Source organism: Podarcis pityusensis (genome assembly GCF_964106645.2).
Source record: "Podarcis pityusensis genome assembly, chromosome: 8".
NCBI classification, from domain to species: domain Eukaryota; kingdom Metazoa; phylum Chordata; class Lepidosauria; order Squamata; family Lacertidae; genus Podarcis; species Podarcis pityusensis.
In genome coordinates this window covers 22,449,638-22,468,165 of record NC_138033.1, presented here as the reverse complement: position 1 = coordinate 22,468,165, position 18,528 = coordinate 22,449,638, and the positions used below count along the sequence as shown (strand labels likewise).

Here is an 18,528-nt window from a genome sequence, read left to right as displayed (position 1 = left end):
CTGGCTTTGAAATAAATTGTGGCTGCTTCCCCCAACACACACACAACCCCAGCCATTGTATTAATAGCCCTAGCTCTATTAGAATAAGTTGTAAAATGACAAATGGCCTGGCATTTGAGATGACTGCAGCGTACTGTTTGTCTGAACTTGCTTGGCTCCTTTATCCCAAATCGCTTGAGAGGTGGAAATAAATATTCTCGGTTTCGCATCAAGCGAGCAAATGACTTGCAACATAGGGGTGAGTGAAGGAGGAAGAGAGGGAGCTGCTTCCTAGGGGAATGAGCGGTTATCCATTCCAAGAATGTGAAACGAGGAATCTATCTTTCTATATTTTGCCAAGCTGCATGGAGAGGGAGAGATGGCTCTGGCATGCCATTCTCTTCAGCAGGTGTGGAAGAAATAAAATTTGAGTTCCTACTTGCTAAAGTTGGTATTTATGTATGTGTGGAATGGAATGCAGTGGTACCTCCGGTTAAGAACTTAATTCGTTCTGGAGGTCCGTTCTTAACCTGAAACTGTTCTTAACCTAAGGTACCACTTTAGCTAATGGGGCTTCCTGCTGCCGCTGCTGCAATTTCTGTTCTCATCCTGAAGCAAAGTTCTTAATCTGAGGTACTATTTCTGGGTTAGCAGAGTCTGTAACCTGAAGCGTATGTAACCTAAGCATCTGTAACCCGAGGTGCCACTGTAGAATGAAGGAGCAGGGGCTCAAAGACACTATTCCTGTTGCAGCAATTCCATATCCTGCCCTGGTGTTAAGCTTTGTTCCTCTGCTGACTGTAGCAAGATCTCTTCACTGCCATTGGGGATGGAAACCAAGCCTCATGAGGAATGGTTGAGGGAATTTGGTATAATTAGCTTGGAGAAGAGAAGACGGGGGGGGGGGTGATAGGATAGCAGTCATCAAATATCTGAAGGGCTGTCCCGTGGAAGATGGAGCAAGCTTGTTTTCTCTTGCTCTGGAGGGTAGGATTGTTCCGTTGAGAGTCTGTCAAGGCTGTGAACAGCAGGACTGTTGTGGCGTCCAGTCCACTTCCACTGTGCCAACCTGTTTCTCCCAGCTACATCGGTGCCTGTGTGGAAGGAATCTCAGCCATGCAGTAAAACTCTCATACAACAGCTGCTTCTATTCTACGAAGCTTTATTGTACAGCGGCAAAACAACAACCAGGAGATAGCGAAGACATGATGCTTCTCCTGTTGTAGCCAAAACAGAAAGTAAAAACTGTTCACATAACAAAGTACAAACCCCATATGTGACATGTTTATGGGACATGGGTGGCGCTGTGGGTTAAACCACAGAGCCTAGGGCTTGCCGATCAGAAGGTCGGCAGTTTGAATCCCTGCAACAGGATGAGCTCCCGTTGCTTGGTCCCTACTCCTGCCAACCTAGCAGTTCGAAAGCACGTCAAAGTGCAAGTAGATAAATAGGTACCGCTCCGGCGGGAAGGTAAACGGCGTTTCCGTGTGCTGCTCTGTTTCGCCAGAAGCAGCTTAGTCATGCTGGCCACATGACCCGGAAGCTGTACGCCGGCTCCCTCGGCCAATAAAGCGAGATGAGCGCCGCAACCCCAGAGTCGGTCACGACTGGACCTAATGGTCAGGGGTCCCTTTACCTTTACCTTTACCTTTACCATATGTGAACACACTCCAGTGACAGGACATCATTTCCCTTGAGCTGTTAACCCTGTAAGCTCTGGGTATCCTCACAAGGATCTGAACCAATGGATTCACATTATAAGAAAGGAGATTCTAACTAAACATTAGGAAGAACTTTCTGATGGTAAGAGCTGTTTGACAGCTGAACGAACTACCTCAGAAGGTGGTGGACTCTCTCCTTCATTGAAGGTTTCTCAACAGAAGTTGGATGGCCAAGTGCCAGGGATTCTTTAGCTGTGTTTCTTTCATTGCAGGGGGTGGGACTAGATGACCCTTGAGACCCCATCCTTCTATGATTCTAAGAACTGCCTTGTCCTCCCATGAGTGAATGTGCTTATGCACTTCCACTCTGCCTTACTTCAAGCTGTTCCTTCTTGCAAGCCGTTTTAGGGCATAAGGGGACTTTGCATGGATATGTGTGTTTTCAAAATAGCTGCCTGACGCACAGAGCAACAGAAGCCAATAAGTAATTAATAGACTGTTGGCTGGAACATACCCAGTTGCCTGCGCCATCCTCTCCGCAGGGCTAGGTCGCTTTGATTGGGGCCGTCTGGAGCAAAGTCACAGCTCCCAGCTCTGCAGACTTGGCAGATGGACAGAACTGAACGTTGAATACATTGCTGGGTCAGCTGTTCTTGGGGTGTGTATGTGAAGAGTCTAGTAAGGAAGAATAGCACAAGCTGGCCTCACCTTTGTGTTACCTTTGCTCAAGAAAACAGCTCCCAGTACGTTTCCAAGCACAATTCAAAGTGTTGGTGCTGACCTTTATAAACGGCCTCAGCCCAGTATACCTGAAGAAGCGTCTCCACCCCCATCGTTCAGCCTGAACACTGAGGTCCAGCTCCGAGGGCCTTCTGGCGGTTCCCTCCCTGCAAGAAGTGAGGTTACAGGGAACCACGCAGAGGGCCTTCTCGGTAGTGGCACCCACCCTGTGGAACACCCTCCCATCAGATGTCAAGCAAGGAAATAAACAACTATCTGACTTTTAGAAGACATCTGAAGGCAACCCTGTTTAGGGAAGTTTTTAATGTTTGATGTTTTGTCATGTTTTTAATATTCTTTTGGGAGCCTCCCAGAGTGCCTGGGGAAACCCAGTCAGATGTGGTGTGTGTGTGTATGTGTATATATATATATATATATATATGCATTCAGAAGGTGACCTTTGGGTGGGCCCAGTGCTTCTAGAGAACAGACCCCAGAGAGAGATGGTATCTTAGATCAGGATTTGACCTTGGAAACACACCTCAGTGCTCTTCCTTCTTCAGAATTTTGATCAGCAGAAAGAACAGACCATCCTCAAACTTTGAGGACACCAGTTCCAAACCCAGCACACTCCACAGTTGCTTCCCTGTGGCTGCAGACAAAAGATTCTAGAGCAAGTGGCTCCCCTTTTAGAGTGAAAGCCTAATTCATTGTGAGGGTGGAGCCAACAGCCTGAAGGAAGCCCAAACCCTATTTAAGGCTTAGTCTCTGTATGCAGCTTGCTGGAGCAACATGAAAATTCTCTTTGCATGTGGGTGGGGGCATCATGAGGGGTGGCCCCCTTTCCTGACCCATCCTAGAAGCTGACACTTTGTTGTACCTTGGAATTTAACTCTTTGCTGGCCTGCCTTTGAGGAATTTGAGTCTGGGCTGACCTAGCTCTGCTCAGCAGATCCTGGATATTGACTTGAGTAGTATTTTGCTCCAGGGATCCAGCTGGGACAGGCCTGGGCCTAGACCCCTTTCCCCAGCAGGGACCGCTGCCTGAAACAGAACAGCTGGCCAGGGCTGGTTGGAGTTGAACAACATATTGCGAGCGACTAATTCCCTACTGCTTCTCTTAATTGTCTCTGAAAATAACATGGAAATAAGCACTAAGCACACTGTATTGTAGCTTTACATGGCTTTTCTGTTAGGTGAAAGTTCGAATATAGCACATAAACTAACAGGTAGGGCAACATTGGGGAAATGGAATCATCTGCCATGTGAATGCAGCCAAACAACCCAGATAGAGAACTGCCCTCTTTTAAGGTTGGGACACTTGGCCACCCAATTCTTGATTTCTTGCTGCTTCTTTTTAGCCGCAAAGCTGCATCAGGGCTGGAGAGCAGCCTGCTAATTGCCTCATGGAGATATTGAACCGGTGGTGCGTCTTTTTAAAACTCCAGCGAAGGACCTTGGGGGAGCAGAGCTGACCAGTGTGACTTGGGGATGGGAAGGGGAAAGAGATTGTTAAACAAGTAACGAAATAATAAATAGGTTCTGCCTGGACTGCTCAGGGGCCATTTGCCTTTGCTCATTCTGCTTGCTCAGAGCTTTCTTAATATGCCTGCTCCCGTTGGCTCAGGGGGCCAGCATTAATTATTGCTGAAGCACTGCCCTGCTTGTAATCTGTGGCTTTAATGGAACAATAGGTCAGCACTCAACAAGCTGGGCTGTGCCAGTTAACAGGCTACACACACACACACACACACACACACACACAGACAGACACACTTACGTCGAACCCCAGAGCCTTCAAGGCTTGGCAGCCTGAGGTCTTAGGCAATAGAAGATGGTGTGTGTGTGTGTGTGTGTGTGTGTGTGTACACAATATGATCACTGCATGCAACAGCATAGCCCGGCTGCTGAACTCCAACAGCTTGTGGGAAGAGGGCTTTGATGGATTTGGGAATGACTTTATTCTGCAAGGCTGAGGATGAGCCATAAAACCTTCCACCTTGCAGATTGCTACAGGCATTATCCCCCTCCTTAAAAAAAGTTGCTGTCATTTCTTTATTGGTAATGTTCTTAAATGCATTAAAAAATGCTCTTGCGAGGAAGCTTCCCATTGCAGTGAGCAGCACTCAGCAGCACCTCATGGTATGGGAGATCTTTTCTGATTTTATGCTTTACATTTTCTATGAAAAGCCAAACAGCAATTACCTATGTCAGAGATCCTTGAGAGTCACAGCCAGTCAGAGTAGATCAGTCTTCCCCAACCTGCTATCCTCCAGTTGGGCTACAGCTGCCACCTTACCTGATTGTTGACCACAGTGGGAGGGTCTGATGTGAGCTGTAGCCCAACAATAAAAATCTGCAGGGCGCATGGAGCAGATAGACTAAAGGCAGCTTCCTAGGTCTAGTAGCCATTGATAGACAGCCTCCATGCAATTGTATGCTCTATTTGAAAGCTGGTGGCCATTGCCACGCCTTTTAGCACCTCCTTCCTCCAATTTGAATTTGAGAGCTCCCAGATATGCAGTGCGCACACAGATAGGGTTCATGCACACACCCTCTCAAAACATGCGCTGATTTACTGAAATGGCATTATAAAATGACCACCATAACCTCTGGGAGGGGGGTGCGGAGATAACATTAGGCTTCCATGCAGAGGGATAAGCACACATTCTCAAACTCTCAAGCTCATTGCAAATTTAAAGCTCTGCATCGATGCTTAGTAGTGGGCCCCGAGCCTCATTTCAGCAAAGTGCTAGAATGCAGCAACATTGTCTGCTCTTTGCTCATTTTGTTTTGGGTTTGGTCCAGCTCTCTAGGTGAGTCAGATCAAAAAGATGCTCTCAAATAAGCCATCTCGTCTGTGTTGGCTGAGCAGCCTGGGGCCGAGATTGGGGAGGTGAGAATCAGGAAGGCAGTCTGTAAGGTTCTGTAGAGATGACACATTCTGGAATAAAATACAGTCCCCTAAAATATGAGACATCTGTCAGCCCTACCTTCATCCATTAAAGGCTCTGTATCCCATTTAACAAGACCTTTGGGTGGTTGGTGCTTTCAGCCCATTAAATGTCGTCCTGTCCTGTAAAATTCTCCAGATGGAGCACCATTGAAATGATCCTAGAAGAAGTGAGACCAGTCAACATGCATGGATTTCAGTAGCTGGCTAGCATGTTGATAGGTGTGGGCTATCAGTTGGGACAGGGAAGGGAAATGTGCTTCAAAACAACAATGCCTGCCTGCTAATATCAGTTGCTGCTTTGCATGATGCAAAACCATCCAATTACAAAGTGGTTGAGGTAGCATTGCCGCATAGTGATGTAGCAAAAAGTGTATCAGGCTGGCAGAAGTAGAGAACTGCACAGTCCTCTGTGCAAACTTAAGTCCTGCTAGTTCCATTTGCATGCAGTGATTAGCCAAAGCATGGCTAAGCATGTATGAGTTAGCAGGCAGGTATTCACAGCAAAAAATATTCACTTCTTTGCTCTTCCCCTGGCCAGCCTGCTGCTGTGCTGTCTGGATCTAAGCTGTGTTTTGAGCTAGCTTTATGTCTGAACCTGGCCTTGTGATTTCTCACCCCTGGACATGCTACAAGAGGTAACCTAAGGCCGCATCCACACTATGAAGCAGTGCCATTTCCCTTTAAGCAGAAATAGCTTGCCCCAAAGAATCCTGGGATCTGTTGTAGTGTGTTAAAGTGCTGAGAGTTGTTAGGAGACCACTGTTTCTCTCACAGAGCTCTGTGAGGGGAATGGGAATCTCCTAAAGCAGGCAATAGGCAAACTCGGCCCTTCAGATGTTTTGGGACTACAACTCCCATCATCCCTGACCACTGATCCTGTTAGCTAGGGATGGTGGGAGTTGTAGTCCCAAAACATCTGGAGGGCCAAGTTTGCCTATGCCTGTCCTAAAGACTCCCTGCACCGTTAAAACAATGGCAGTTCCCAGGACTCTCTGGGGAAAGCCATGACTGTTACAGCGGCACAATGGTGCTTTAAATGTACTATGTAGGTAATGCCTGAGAACAAACATTTTCTGCAGCTTGTGGTTTATACCTAACCATGCTTTGACCTAGTGTTATGGGGGAGCCGGGCTACTATGTTCAGTGGGACTTATTCCATAGCAAGTGTCCTTTATATAGCAGTCCAAACAATTTGCATTATATATGTGCCAGATATAGACTACCGGTATTTTACTCTCCCCTGGATCCCCCCACCCCACATCTTGTGGCCTTACAACACCCACCCCTTTAATCAGTGTTTAGCCTTGCTGAATCCTTTTTTGCTTTTAAATATTTTGATGAATCTAGAACCTGATGGGACTCCTGGGTTTTTTACAAGTTTCATACTAGCAGGGGAAACTTAAATTTGGGGAAACGGGGTGGGAGAGCAAGGAGAGCGTTTGCAAATACTTTTTTTGTCCAAGTTGTTATTTTCTGTTCTGTCAGTGGTGACAGGTGAGGTGGCTTTGCTAATTGAAGTGATAAAAGAAGTTGGGATGAGCCATGCAAGGAAATAATTATGAAGCGCTGGCATCACACTGAGATGCCCTTAACTTGCATGCTGATGGCTCTGACACTCTCCACTGCCACTGCCACCTCCCCATGTAAAGGCAACAGTTCCCCACATCAGAACGTAAGGGGCTTGCTGGATCAGGCCAAAGGCCCATTTAGTCCTGCATCCTGTTTTCACAGTGGCAACCCAGATGCCTTTAGGAAGCCCACAAGCTGGGAGTGTGGGCAACAACACTTTTCCCATTTGTAGTTCCTTACAACCGGTATTCAGAGCCACACAGCTTCCAGCAGTAGATCTCAGGTGGAGATTGGGCAGCCATCTGTTGGCGGTGCTCTAAATCTGGATTTCCTGCATTTGAGCTAGATGACCTACAAGTTCTCCTTCAGCTCTTTGAAACGAGAGCTGTAAGGCAGGATGGATTTCAACGGTGGAAATACCTATCGATTGTGTCCTTTGTGTGCTTTCTCTGATGTTTTCTGTGTCCTCTTAAGATTTGTTTTGTGTCTCTCTTTCTGGGAAAAATATGCTGTCCTTCATCCCAATGTTTCTTTTTGTCTCTATCCCACAGCTGGCTGTACTTTTGAAGAAGACGGGGACTTAAACCAGTGTGAGTATAGCCAAGGTGTTGAGGATGACTTTGATTGGCAGCTGACCCGGAGCTACCTCATGCCCCACCTGACATCTGATCTTCCTCATGGTGAGTTGGAACAAGAAAGAGTCTTGTGGCATTTTGTAGACTAAGAAATGCATTTAGCACCAGCTTTCATGAACCATAGTCCATTTGTTCAGTTGACCAACTAAATGTGTATGTGTTAACAACAACAACAACAACAACAACAACAACAACAACAACAACAGCATTACTTATACCCAGCCTATCTGACTGGGTCGCCCCAGCTACTCTGGGTGGCTTTCAAAAGAAAATATAAAAAACAATGAAATGTATATACACATACACACCTGAATACCAAGGGAAGAAGAGGGAAAGTATTATTTTACAAAGTAAGGTCAAGGGATTCTCCAATGAGTATGAATAGGTCTATCACAGCAAACAAACACATAGGAAGATGCCTTTTTCTGAGTCAGACTATGTTGGCAGTTGTTTTCCAAAATATCTGAAGGGCACCGGGGTGGGGAAGACTGAATCATAACCTGGTTAGAAGGAACAGGTCTTATGCTCTATTCTAATATACATATATAGTTTTTGACAAGCATCTGGAGCAATTTGCTGCTGCATTAAAGTTTGCAGATGATGTAAAGATATGAGAGATTGGTGATGAATAATGAAGAGGACTTGGCAGTCATGTGCAAAGCTCCATGGATTGCTTGGTAAGCTTAGATAGTTCCAACAATACATGCATTAAGGTTTGAAAAACACCAAGGTCATACATCTAGGAATGACAATGCAGGTAATTTCTGGAGTTGGATGGAAACCGTGTCTTAAAAAGCAGAGCTGCTCTGGAAGTGACTTAATGGTCATCAGGATTTGACCTTTACACAGTTGGGTATTTTAACATCACACCAAGCAATTATTCTCCCCAGCTAGCAATTAGTTTCTTCTCTACATGAAATGCCTTGTTCTATTCCATAATGGCTGTATTTGGAGAATAACCTTTGTAGTCTTCTGCATAAGGAGCAAAGGATGTTGTCATATATTGTGGCTGGGTCAGATTATTTGTTCATCTAGCCTAACGTGGTCTACTTTTCTTGTCTACATTTTAAGAAGTTCTACAGGGACTTAGACAGAAGTGGGATCTTTAAGTGAATCTGTTCAGCCAGACTTAAGGGATGGACAGGCTTATTTTTGGTGGTGATGCTCCTTTGGTCATATAAGTCCTGACCATTAATTGCAGCATGGACATCTGTAGCTAGTTTTTCAAATGATTTGCAAGGCATCTCTCTATTGAAATTGTACAGTAAAATATGGGAAATGGTCTTCACAGAGAATCTAATCCAACAACCTCACATGAGTAAAGGCCAAAAGAAGAATTATGTATTCACAGCAGACTTAATGCAGCACATAGGTAGACTATGAAACTCACTTCCACAAGAGGCAGTTAACGCCACCAACCTAGATGTCTTTAAGAGAGGATTAGGCAAATTCATGGAGGTGATGGGCTATTGATGGTGAGTAGCCATGATGGTTATGATCTGCCTCCACAGCTGGAGGTAGTAATGATTCAGAAAACCAGTTGCTGGAAACCATAGGAGGGGAGAATGTGCTATTGTGCCCAAGTCCTGTTTGCAGGTTTCCCATGTGTATCTGGTTGGCCAGTGTGAGAATGGGATGCTGGACTGGATCGGTTGTTGGGCTGATCTGGCAGGCTTTCCTTATATTCTCAGGTTCTTACAACTGATGAAGTTTCGTAATGTATACAGAAAAAACAGAAAATTCGAAACCCGTGCTGAAAGTCTTGAAGAACTTATGGATTGTGTAATACTGTGTTAAATTTGAATAGTATGTGTGAACTTAACTCTCTTCTCTAATATTGAATAATTACTTGTGTCTCAGTGAGAAACAATCTGCAGTTTATTGTTGCAATGGTTTGTCTTCATTGTTATTTTATTTTCCGACCCTGGCACTGTTGCTTGAATGTTGCTTATTTATTAATAGTCTTTATATGCTGCTTTCATCCCTCACTCCATCCACTTGAATTGGGCCCGAAAGCATACCTGACAGCCCAGAACAGCTGACATAAGCCAGACTGAGTTTCTTGCATTGAGTCGAGGGTTGGACTGGATGACCTATAAGGGACTTTCCTACTCAAAAATTCTGTGCTTCTTATGTGTGTGCTCCCATCTCCCAAGATCTATAAGGAAATGGTGAGCTGCTTTCTGCACCGATTTATCTTCAGGAGTGGTCCCATGTAGAGAGTGTGCTAGCCATCAGTCTTGAGGGTTAACGAAAGCATATATCAGCATAGTGGAATAGCACACTAAATAACACAACGGAAATGTTGAGTACACTGTGCTCACTGCCATTGTCATGTGGATTTGGCACTCACGAGCTATTGTGGGGGAAAGCATAATGACAGTCCAAAGTAAGCAAATGAGTAATTTTCAGCAAAGGGGCTCCAGTCATTGTGCGATGGATGGTTTCCATAGCTGTAAATCCAGCAGCCTTATACTTTCTCCATTATTTTCATGAGATAAGACATCTGACCCAAGAAATGGAACCAAGGACAGCCGAGGATGATAAATTGCATCTCCAGTGATATACCTTTATCACTATAGAAGGCTTTTAACCTGCCTTTTATCTGGGGGGTTCAGACCATGCTAAATGTGCCATTTACAGAAACTTCTGCTCATCCATAGCTGCTAAGTGCCTGTCTAGATACAAAGGTTTTGCTTTCACTGAAGAAGCGGTATTAGGCGATACATAAATGACAACAAGTGGGTGATGTCACCAATCTGCATTTTACGGAAAGTCCGCATTGCAGAATTTTCTTGCTTCTGATTAGCCATGGGTGGCTTCCCTCCCAAGATTAATTTGGAATTGGCTCGGCCATTAAGAGCATCACTGGAAAACTCTTGCATGGGGGCGGGACACACACACACACACACACACACACACACAACTTTTCTACCATTCTCTAAATGGACTTGCAGTGTTGGCATCCGAGTTGGCATTGTTGGGCAACAGCTGAGGCCTATACCCCTGCAGGGAGCCCAGTGACAGCCTTCCCGCTCTGCTGCTGCAACGATTCAGGGTTGTAGCCTGTGAACCTGCCCCTCTCCAAGTGAGTGAGCAGCAACAGGGGCAAATAGAAGGAAGAGCAGCCTCTGCTCGTCTTGGCCTCTCCTTTTGGATGGTGTCATGTCCTTTGCCTTAGGGTCCCTGTGTTGGCCCGTGGAGCACTCTTGATTCAGATAACAACAACAACAACAACAACAACAACAACTTATTATTTATACCCCACCCATCTGGCTGAGTTTCCCCAGTCACTCTGGGAGGCTCCCAATCAAATGTTAAAAACAATGCAGCATTAAATATTAAAAACTTCTCTAAACAGGGCTGCCTTCAGATGTCTTTTAAAAATAGGATAGCTATTTCCTTGACATCTGATGGGAGGGTGTTCCACAGGGCGGGTGCCACTACCAAGAAGGCCCTCTGTCTGGTTCCCTGTAACCTCACTTCTCACAATGAGGGAACTGCCAGAAGACCCTTGGTGCTGGGTCTCAGTGTCTGGGTGGAACAATGGGTGTGGAGACGCTCCTTCAGGTATACAGGACCGAGGCCGTTTAGGGCTTTAAAGGTCAGCACCAACACTTTGAATTGTGCTCGGAAACGTACTGGGAGCCAATGCAGATCTCTCAGGACCGGTGCTATATGGTTCCAGTGGCCACTCCCAGTCACCAGTCTAGCTGACGCATTCTGGATTAATTGCAGTTTCCGGGTCACCTTCAAAGATGATGCCTCAGTCACCCCAGTCAAGAGGGAGTCCTTGGCTGTAGCTTCTACCCTGTTTTGGCCTAAGGTTGTGACTTTCCTGTCGGTTTGAAGAGGACTTTCCTGTGGCTTTTCTTGTTCCACAACCACATGGAAGCATGAAACTGCACAATAGCCTACAAGCCCTTTAAAGATGAACTACAGATCTCCCTAGGGCATGGAACCACTTGAACTGAGCCCCACTGCCAGCATTCTTAAGCCCTCATATGAGTCTAGTCCCTGATCTAGTCAGTCAGAGATACTGCTTTTGAATTGCTTGAAACCGTCAGAGGGGTCCTGTGCTTAGGTGCTGCTTGTGGGCATCTGATTGCCCCCTGTGAGAATAGGATGCTGGACCAGAGAGGCCATTGGCTTCTTATGTCCCTTTCCTCCCTATTTCAGCCAGCAGGGTTCACTGGGAGGTCTCCAAGGTGCTGATTTGCCTTGCCTTGCCTCTGACCCAGATGAAGCTCTGGTAATGATTACTGCTTCCCATGATGGTGAAAACCCCAGTCCAATAAGATAGGTGGCAGTGTGGCTAGGGTACAGAGAGACAGGGTAAGTGAATGGGTATCAGCTGCAGTGATGAGGAGGCGGTGAGGCTATTCAGGGAGGCCTCCTCCAGGCAATTTTGCCCAACCCCCCTTCAAAGCATAACGCTCGCACTGGCAAGGCTGCTTGAACATTACTTTATTTAATAACAGCCTTGATATGTCACTCAGTATCACTACTCTCTGGGCAGCTTACATTAAAACAGCAATATTCAGAAAACAACCAAAAGAGAATATTAATTGCTGGATTAAAGTAAGAATCAGCCTAGTATTTATTTATTTTCTGGTAACAGTGTAAAACATCATAGAAAAAGCACCCAGCAACAGTAAAAATATACAGTCCATCTATGATAAACGAGTTTCTCCAGAGAGGGCATTCTATAACAGAGGTCCCATCTGAGCCATGCATTTAAAGTTACATACCATTTCAAACAGTCATGGCAGAATTTTGGGAGCTGTAGTCCAGCAACATCATTATATTCCCATGATATTCTTGTGAGGAAGCTGGTAAAATGTGGGTTGAACGAGATTTCACCCCTCCCATACCCAAGAATCTCCTGATGATCATCTCCTGATGGTCTCTGCTGACTCTCCACAGAGAGCAGGAGGCGTGTCCTGCCTATATACTTATTCTGCCCAGCAACATATCAGTGTGTGTGTGAGAGAGAGTCAGTCAGTCAGTGTATCGGAGAGAGTGAGAGTGTTAGAGATCCTAGAGATAAGATTGCTGCTAAGAGCAGCTGCAGACTCTCAGTGTAGCATTGATTTATGCTTAGAATATTCAGCTCTGTATATAGCTTTGTATCATAGTTGTAGTTATAGAATAAAAGGAAGATATTTTACAGAGCTGCTCTCCGAGTGGTTTATACTCTGCAAGACTCTGCAAAACTCTGCTGCGCAACGACTGTATTATTGAGACAGTGAATCCGGTGCTCTCAGCTCTAAGCTGTGAGTCCACAGCACTGTGACCTGTTCCTGTGGGAAAAGGAGGTCTCTGGCGGTGCTACCCAGCTCGCCTAGCCCAGTCGGGGTTGAGGTGCAAGAGTCCAGTTGGTGCACTGGCTCTAGGGCGATGCTGACATCGGTTATGGGCCCAGTCGTTGTTCCAGTCGTCTGACCTGGCGTTGTTCCAGTCATCCCAGGCGTCCCAGGCGTCCCAGTCGCCAGAGGTTTCTGTTGCTGATTGCCGGACGGTGGAACGGACGCTGCATGCTGGACTGATTTGCGGTGCCCAGAAGCAGAGCTGTTTTGGAGCAGTGTTCAAGCTGCCGCTGTTGCTCTTGCTGCTGCTTGATTTATGGAGGTATGTTGCTGACTGCCAAAGGAAGAAGATAGCATCCCTGTTTGCCTGTTAATTGCGCTCTGAGTGGGAGAGAGAGTGGCTGAGGGAGTCAAGGCTTTATCTGTGTTGCACGAGGGAAGTGTCTTGCTCTAAGTAATAGCAGACATGGCCTGTGCACATTCTGGCCAGATGGCTCTGTCCTTTCCTCTCCTCACGCCTGAAACCTATGCAGTTTGGCAAGTAAAGATGAAAGCGCTTTTACAGAGGGAAAAGCTATTTCACACGATAGAAGATGACCCTCCAGATAAGGATGATGATGATTGGGCTGAGTGGCATGCTGCAGATATGAAAGCCCGAGGGACAATTATTTTGAGTGTTTCAGACCACTTGCTGGTGAACTTAGAGGGTCAAGAGACTGCACAAGCTGTTTGGCATAAGTTGAGAGATATGCATCTTAGACAAAATGCTGGTTCCAGTGTGATTTTCTTTAAGAAGCTGTGCAGGCTGCAGTTGGAGAAAGGTGGTGATTTGCCTAGCCATCTATCTCAATTAAAGCGTCTCAGACAGGACCTTGTTCAGCGAGACCTGGCTATTTCAGAGGCTGTGTTTGCAATGCTAATGATCAATAGCCTAGATGAGTCTTATGATGGAGTAGCTGCCCAGATATCCACAATGCCTTCTGACCGGCTAACAGAAGATTATGTGTCTAGCGTGCTTCTGAATGAGTGGGATCGCAGACAGGCTGTTAGAGAAAGCCGGGACTGTGCTGTTAAAAATATGCTTGAAAATGTGCCTGAGTCTTCAGCAGGGGAAAGTGAAAGTGAAACTGCTGCTGTTAAAGCTTTGAAATTGAAGCGGTGCTTTTCGTGTGGAGCACAAGGCCATTTGAGTTTCCAGTGTAAGAAGTCTTCAAAGAAGAAGGGAAACTTCAGAGGCAGAGGGGGAGGAGGACGAAATCCCCATGCACCTGCTACTTCAAAGGCCTTGATCTCTCGCTGTTCCAGTCAACGTGGGCGGAGTTTCTTCGTGGTCAACTCTGGCTGTTCAAACCACGTGGCCAAAGATAAGGATCTCTTTGTTCAGCTTGAGAAGCAAGAGAAAGAAATTCATCAAGCAGATGAGACAGTTCTCACGAGTGTGGCTCAGGGAACTGTGTTCTTAAAGAGCCTGAATGCAACTATTAAGAATGTCCTGTATGCGCCTGGTATTCAGGACAATTTGTTGAGTGTTTCCCAGCTTGATCGTCAAGGGTTTAAGGTGGTGTTTGCTAAATCTCGCTGTGAAATTCTTAGAGATGGCAAGCTCATTCTGTATGCAAAATGTGTAAATGGATTGTACCAATTGCCTTTTGTTTCAGGTACAGGCACTGCAGAAGCAACTGAGAAAGAGTGTTGCAATTTATCTGTTGATAAGAATGAGAAGTTGCATGACCAATGTATTCATTATTACCACCGTATTTATGGTCATTTGAATTTCCAGGCTGTGGCAAAAATGCCTGATATGGTTCAGGGTATGAAGTTGAAAGAATGTCCCTACCACATGAAATGTGTTTCTTGTGCTGAGAGTAAGGCACGGCAAGCTCCCAAAGGTACAGAGTCTGGGAGAGAGGCCAAAAAACCATATGAAGTCATTCATGCAGACTTAGTGGGGCCTCTAGCGCTCTCTAGAGGCAATTCAAGGTTTTTCATGGTTCTGATAGACTCCTATTCGAAATATGTTTGGGTCTATATGCTGCAGAAAAAGTCTGAAGCCTTTACCAAGTTTCGCCAGTTTTGTAAATGGCTCAGAAATGTACATAATGAGAATGTACGTTGTCTTTTCACAGACAGGGGTGGAGAGTTTTGTTCAGAAGCGTTTGAGAGTTTTCTTTCTGTACAGGGCATTGAGCATAGGACGGCCACGCCCAGATCACCCTGGCAGAATGGTTTATGTGAGAGAGTAAACCAGACCCTGCAGCAAGGAATCAGAACACTGTTACATGATTCAGGGCTGCCCAATCCTTTTTGGGCTGAAGCTCTTTCGTTTTTCTGTCATGTGTATAACAGGAGATACCAGTCTAGTGTAAATTGCACCCCATATGAGATGCTTCACGGAAGAAAGCCATGTGTAAAGCATTTTAAAATTTTTGGTTCGGAGGTTTGGGTGCACACCTCGCAGGGTGACAAACTGAGCAAGCGTGGAGAACATGGTATTTTCCTAGGATATGAGAAAGGGTCTTATCGTGTTCTGATCACAGACACGAAAACCATAAGGTTGACCAGGAGTATTGATGACAATCCACAATGGGACAAAGTTGGCGTTTTTCAGTGCCATCCCATTTGTGATGATGGTGCAAAAGGGGCAAAGAAAGTTAAGAGGGAGGCAAGTGTTATTGGTGATGATAATCCTGATGCCAATGTAGTTCCAGATGATGGCACAGATTATCAGAGCCCAAAAGCCTCAGGTGAGTCTGACGCTGACTCAGACTTAGCAGCTTCATATACTTTAGCTCCCCATTCTCCCAAAGAGGAGGAAGCACCAGAACAAGAGGATCAAAGAGTTCTGCGCAGGTCCGAGAGAACAACCAAGGGTGTACCACCGAAAAGGTTTTCTGAAGAGTTTGCAAAGACTGCGGTCACGAGCAACTCTGGTGGGGTTTTCAAACCTAGCATGAAGTGTGCTGAGAGTAGTAGCACAAAACGCTTTATTTATTTCCTTACCTGATATTTGAAGGAAAGCGTGTATTTGAGTTCTGCAAAGTGGTTTGTTCAAATCTGCCTAATTAGAAATGTCAATTTGCATTTGAGAGGAAGAAATGTGTATGAAGATTTTTCCAGAAGCTGCTTATTCAATGGTATTGTAAAAGTGTGTTATATGCCGGGAAAAGAGATACCTGCAAATATGTAAACCAAGGTTGTAAGCAGAGAACAACTTTTGGAGTGTGTGTGCAAATTGCAGTTATGTTAAAGATTCTTGAAATGGTCGGATGAAATGGGGGAGGATGAGGAGATTTCACCCCTCCCATACCCAAGAATCTCCTGATCATCTCCTGATGGTCTCTGCTGACTCTCCACAGAGAGCAGGAGGCGTGTCCTGCCTATATACTTATTCTGCCCAGCAACATATCAGTGTGTGTGTGAGAGAGAGTCAGTCAGTCAGTGTATCGGAGAGAGTGAGAGTGTTAGAGATCCTAGAGATAAGATTGCTGCTAAGAGCAGCTGCAGACTCTCAGTGTAGCATTGATTTATGCTTAGAATATTCAGCTCTGTATATAGCTTTGTATCATAGTTGTAGTTATAGAATAAAAGGAAGATATTTTACAGAGCTGCTCTCCGAGTGGTTTATACTCTGCAAGACTCTGCAAAACTCTGCTGCGCAACGACTGTATTATTGAGACAGTGAATCCGGTGCTCTCAGCTCTAAGCTGTGAGTCCACAGCACTGTGACCTGTTCCTGTGGGAAAAGGAGGTCTCTGGCGGTGCTACCCAGCTCGCCTAGCCCAGTCGGGGTTGAGGTGCAAGAGTCCAGTTGGTGCACTGGCTCTAGGGCGATGCTGACAACTGTTAAGGTGGGTGTAGATGATTGACTGACCAAACCCAAAGAGTACTCATTAATGGTTCCTCGTCATCCTGTTAAAAAGTGACAAGTGGGTGCTGCAGGGTTCTGTCCTGGGCCTGTTTTAGTTGAACATTTTTATAAATGACTTGGATGAAAGAATTGAGGGGATGCTCATCAAATTTGCAGATAACACCAAACTGGGAGGGTAGCTAATGCTCATAGCTGTCAACTTTTCCATTTTTTTTAGGGAAATTCCCTTATTCTGAATAGGATCCTTCACAAGAAAAGTGGTACAGTGGTAACTCGGGTTACATATGCTTCAGGTTACATACACTTCAGGTTACATACGCTTCAGGTTACAGACTCCGCTAACCCAGAAATAGTACCTCGGGTTAAGAACTTTGCTTCAGGATAAGAACAGAAATCGTGCTCCGTGCAGCAGCAGGAGGCCCCATTAGCTAAAGTGGTGCTTCAGGTTAAGAACAGTTTCAGGTTAAGAACAGGCCTCCAGAACGAATTAAGTACTTAACCCGAGGTACCACTGTAATGCTATTCCAGGCTGCATCAACAGAAGTATAGTGTCCAGATCAAGGGAAGTAATAGTACCTGTCAGAGTTGCTTCCAGATCCTAGCTCACAGAGGATCACGCTAGCCAGCGATCATTAAATAAAAGTCTTTATTGAGTTACAGTTTCCATTCTCAAGCTGCTGCGTGCAACCCTACGTCTAATGGTTAGATCGGCGAAGCTCCGTCTGAGTCTCCGCCCCTTGTACACCAACTTAATATCCTAGCCCTGCTCCACCTTTTCCGCCTGACTGTTCTTCTCTGGGTCCCTCTGCCCCCCGAGGTCTCTTCCTTCCGGGATTCCTCTGACGCTGACGCTGACCCCCCTGACTCTTCTCCCTCCTTTCGGCGGGCTTTAGGACCTGGCTCCCTTTCCGGGCTGCCTACTGCGCCACCTTCCTGTGCATTTGAACTTGGCGCGCGCGCCCAACCTTCCACCTTCCGTCTGACCGTTTCTTCGCTCCCCGATGGAGGTGTGGCCACTCCTGACTCGTGCCCTCCCCCCTGTTGTGAGCTGCCAGCGCTTGATCCCTGGCGCCCTTCCTCTTCCCTGCTCTCTGGCGGTGACGCTGGTCCTGATTTCCAACTGCTCCCCTCTGAGTCCCCTCTGGCTCTATCTTCCTGGGGTGTCCCCCTAGGCTCCCCCCTTGCCCTGGCCACTGGTGCTCCTTTCTGTGAATCTTCTGATTCACTGGAAAGACTCGGAGATCTCGGGTCGTCGTCATCACTCATCTTTTCTTCTGCCTCCTCCCCCTCGCTCTCTGTTTCCTCCCTTGCCCTTGCCTCTGCTCCTGAACCCCTGACAGTACCATTCTATTCTGCCTTAGTCAGACCACACTTGGAATACTGTGTCCAGTTCTGGGCACCACAATTTAAGAAGGTTGTTGAGAAGTTGGAAGGTGTGCAGAGGAGGGCAACCAAGATGATCAAGGGTCTGGAAACTAAGCCTTATGAGGAACACTTGAAGGAGCTGGGTATGTTTTGCCCCTGGAAAAGAGGAGACTGAGAGGAGATCTGATAGCCATCTTCAGATATCTTAAGGGCCGTCACATGGAGGAGGGAGCATGCTTGTTTTCTCCTTCTCTGGTGGGTAGGGCTCAAACCAATGGCTTCAAGTTGCAAGAAAGGAGATTCCGACTAAACTTTCTGACAGTAAGAGCTGTTTGGCAGTGGAACAGACTCCCACGAGAGCTGGTCCTTGGAGGTTTTTAAGCAGAGGTTGGATGGTCATCTGTCATGGATGCTTTAGCTCAAATTCCTTCATTGCAAGGGGTTGGACTAGATAACCCTTGGGGTC

The 18,528-nt window shown here is 46.1% G+C and overlaps 1 protein-coding gene across 10 annotated transcripts in view; it reads left to right on the top strand.

Moving 5' to 3' along the window:
* PTPRU (protein tyrosine phosphatase receptor type U) overlaps positions 1-18,528 on the top strand; it is a 375,331-nt gene that overhangs the window by 135,130 nt on the left and 221,673 nt on the right. For all 10 annotated transcript variants that reach the window (XM_081015389.1, XM_081015387.1, XM_081015391.1 and 7 more), the window contains exon 2: positions 7,437-7,565. In XM_081015389.1, coding sequence (XP_080871515.1) covers positions 7,437-7,565 — 129 coding nt within the window. The remainder of the gene's footprint in view (positions 1-7,436; positions 7,566-18,528) is intronic.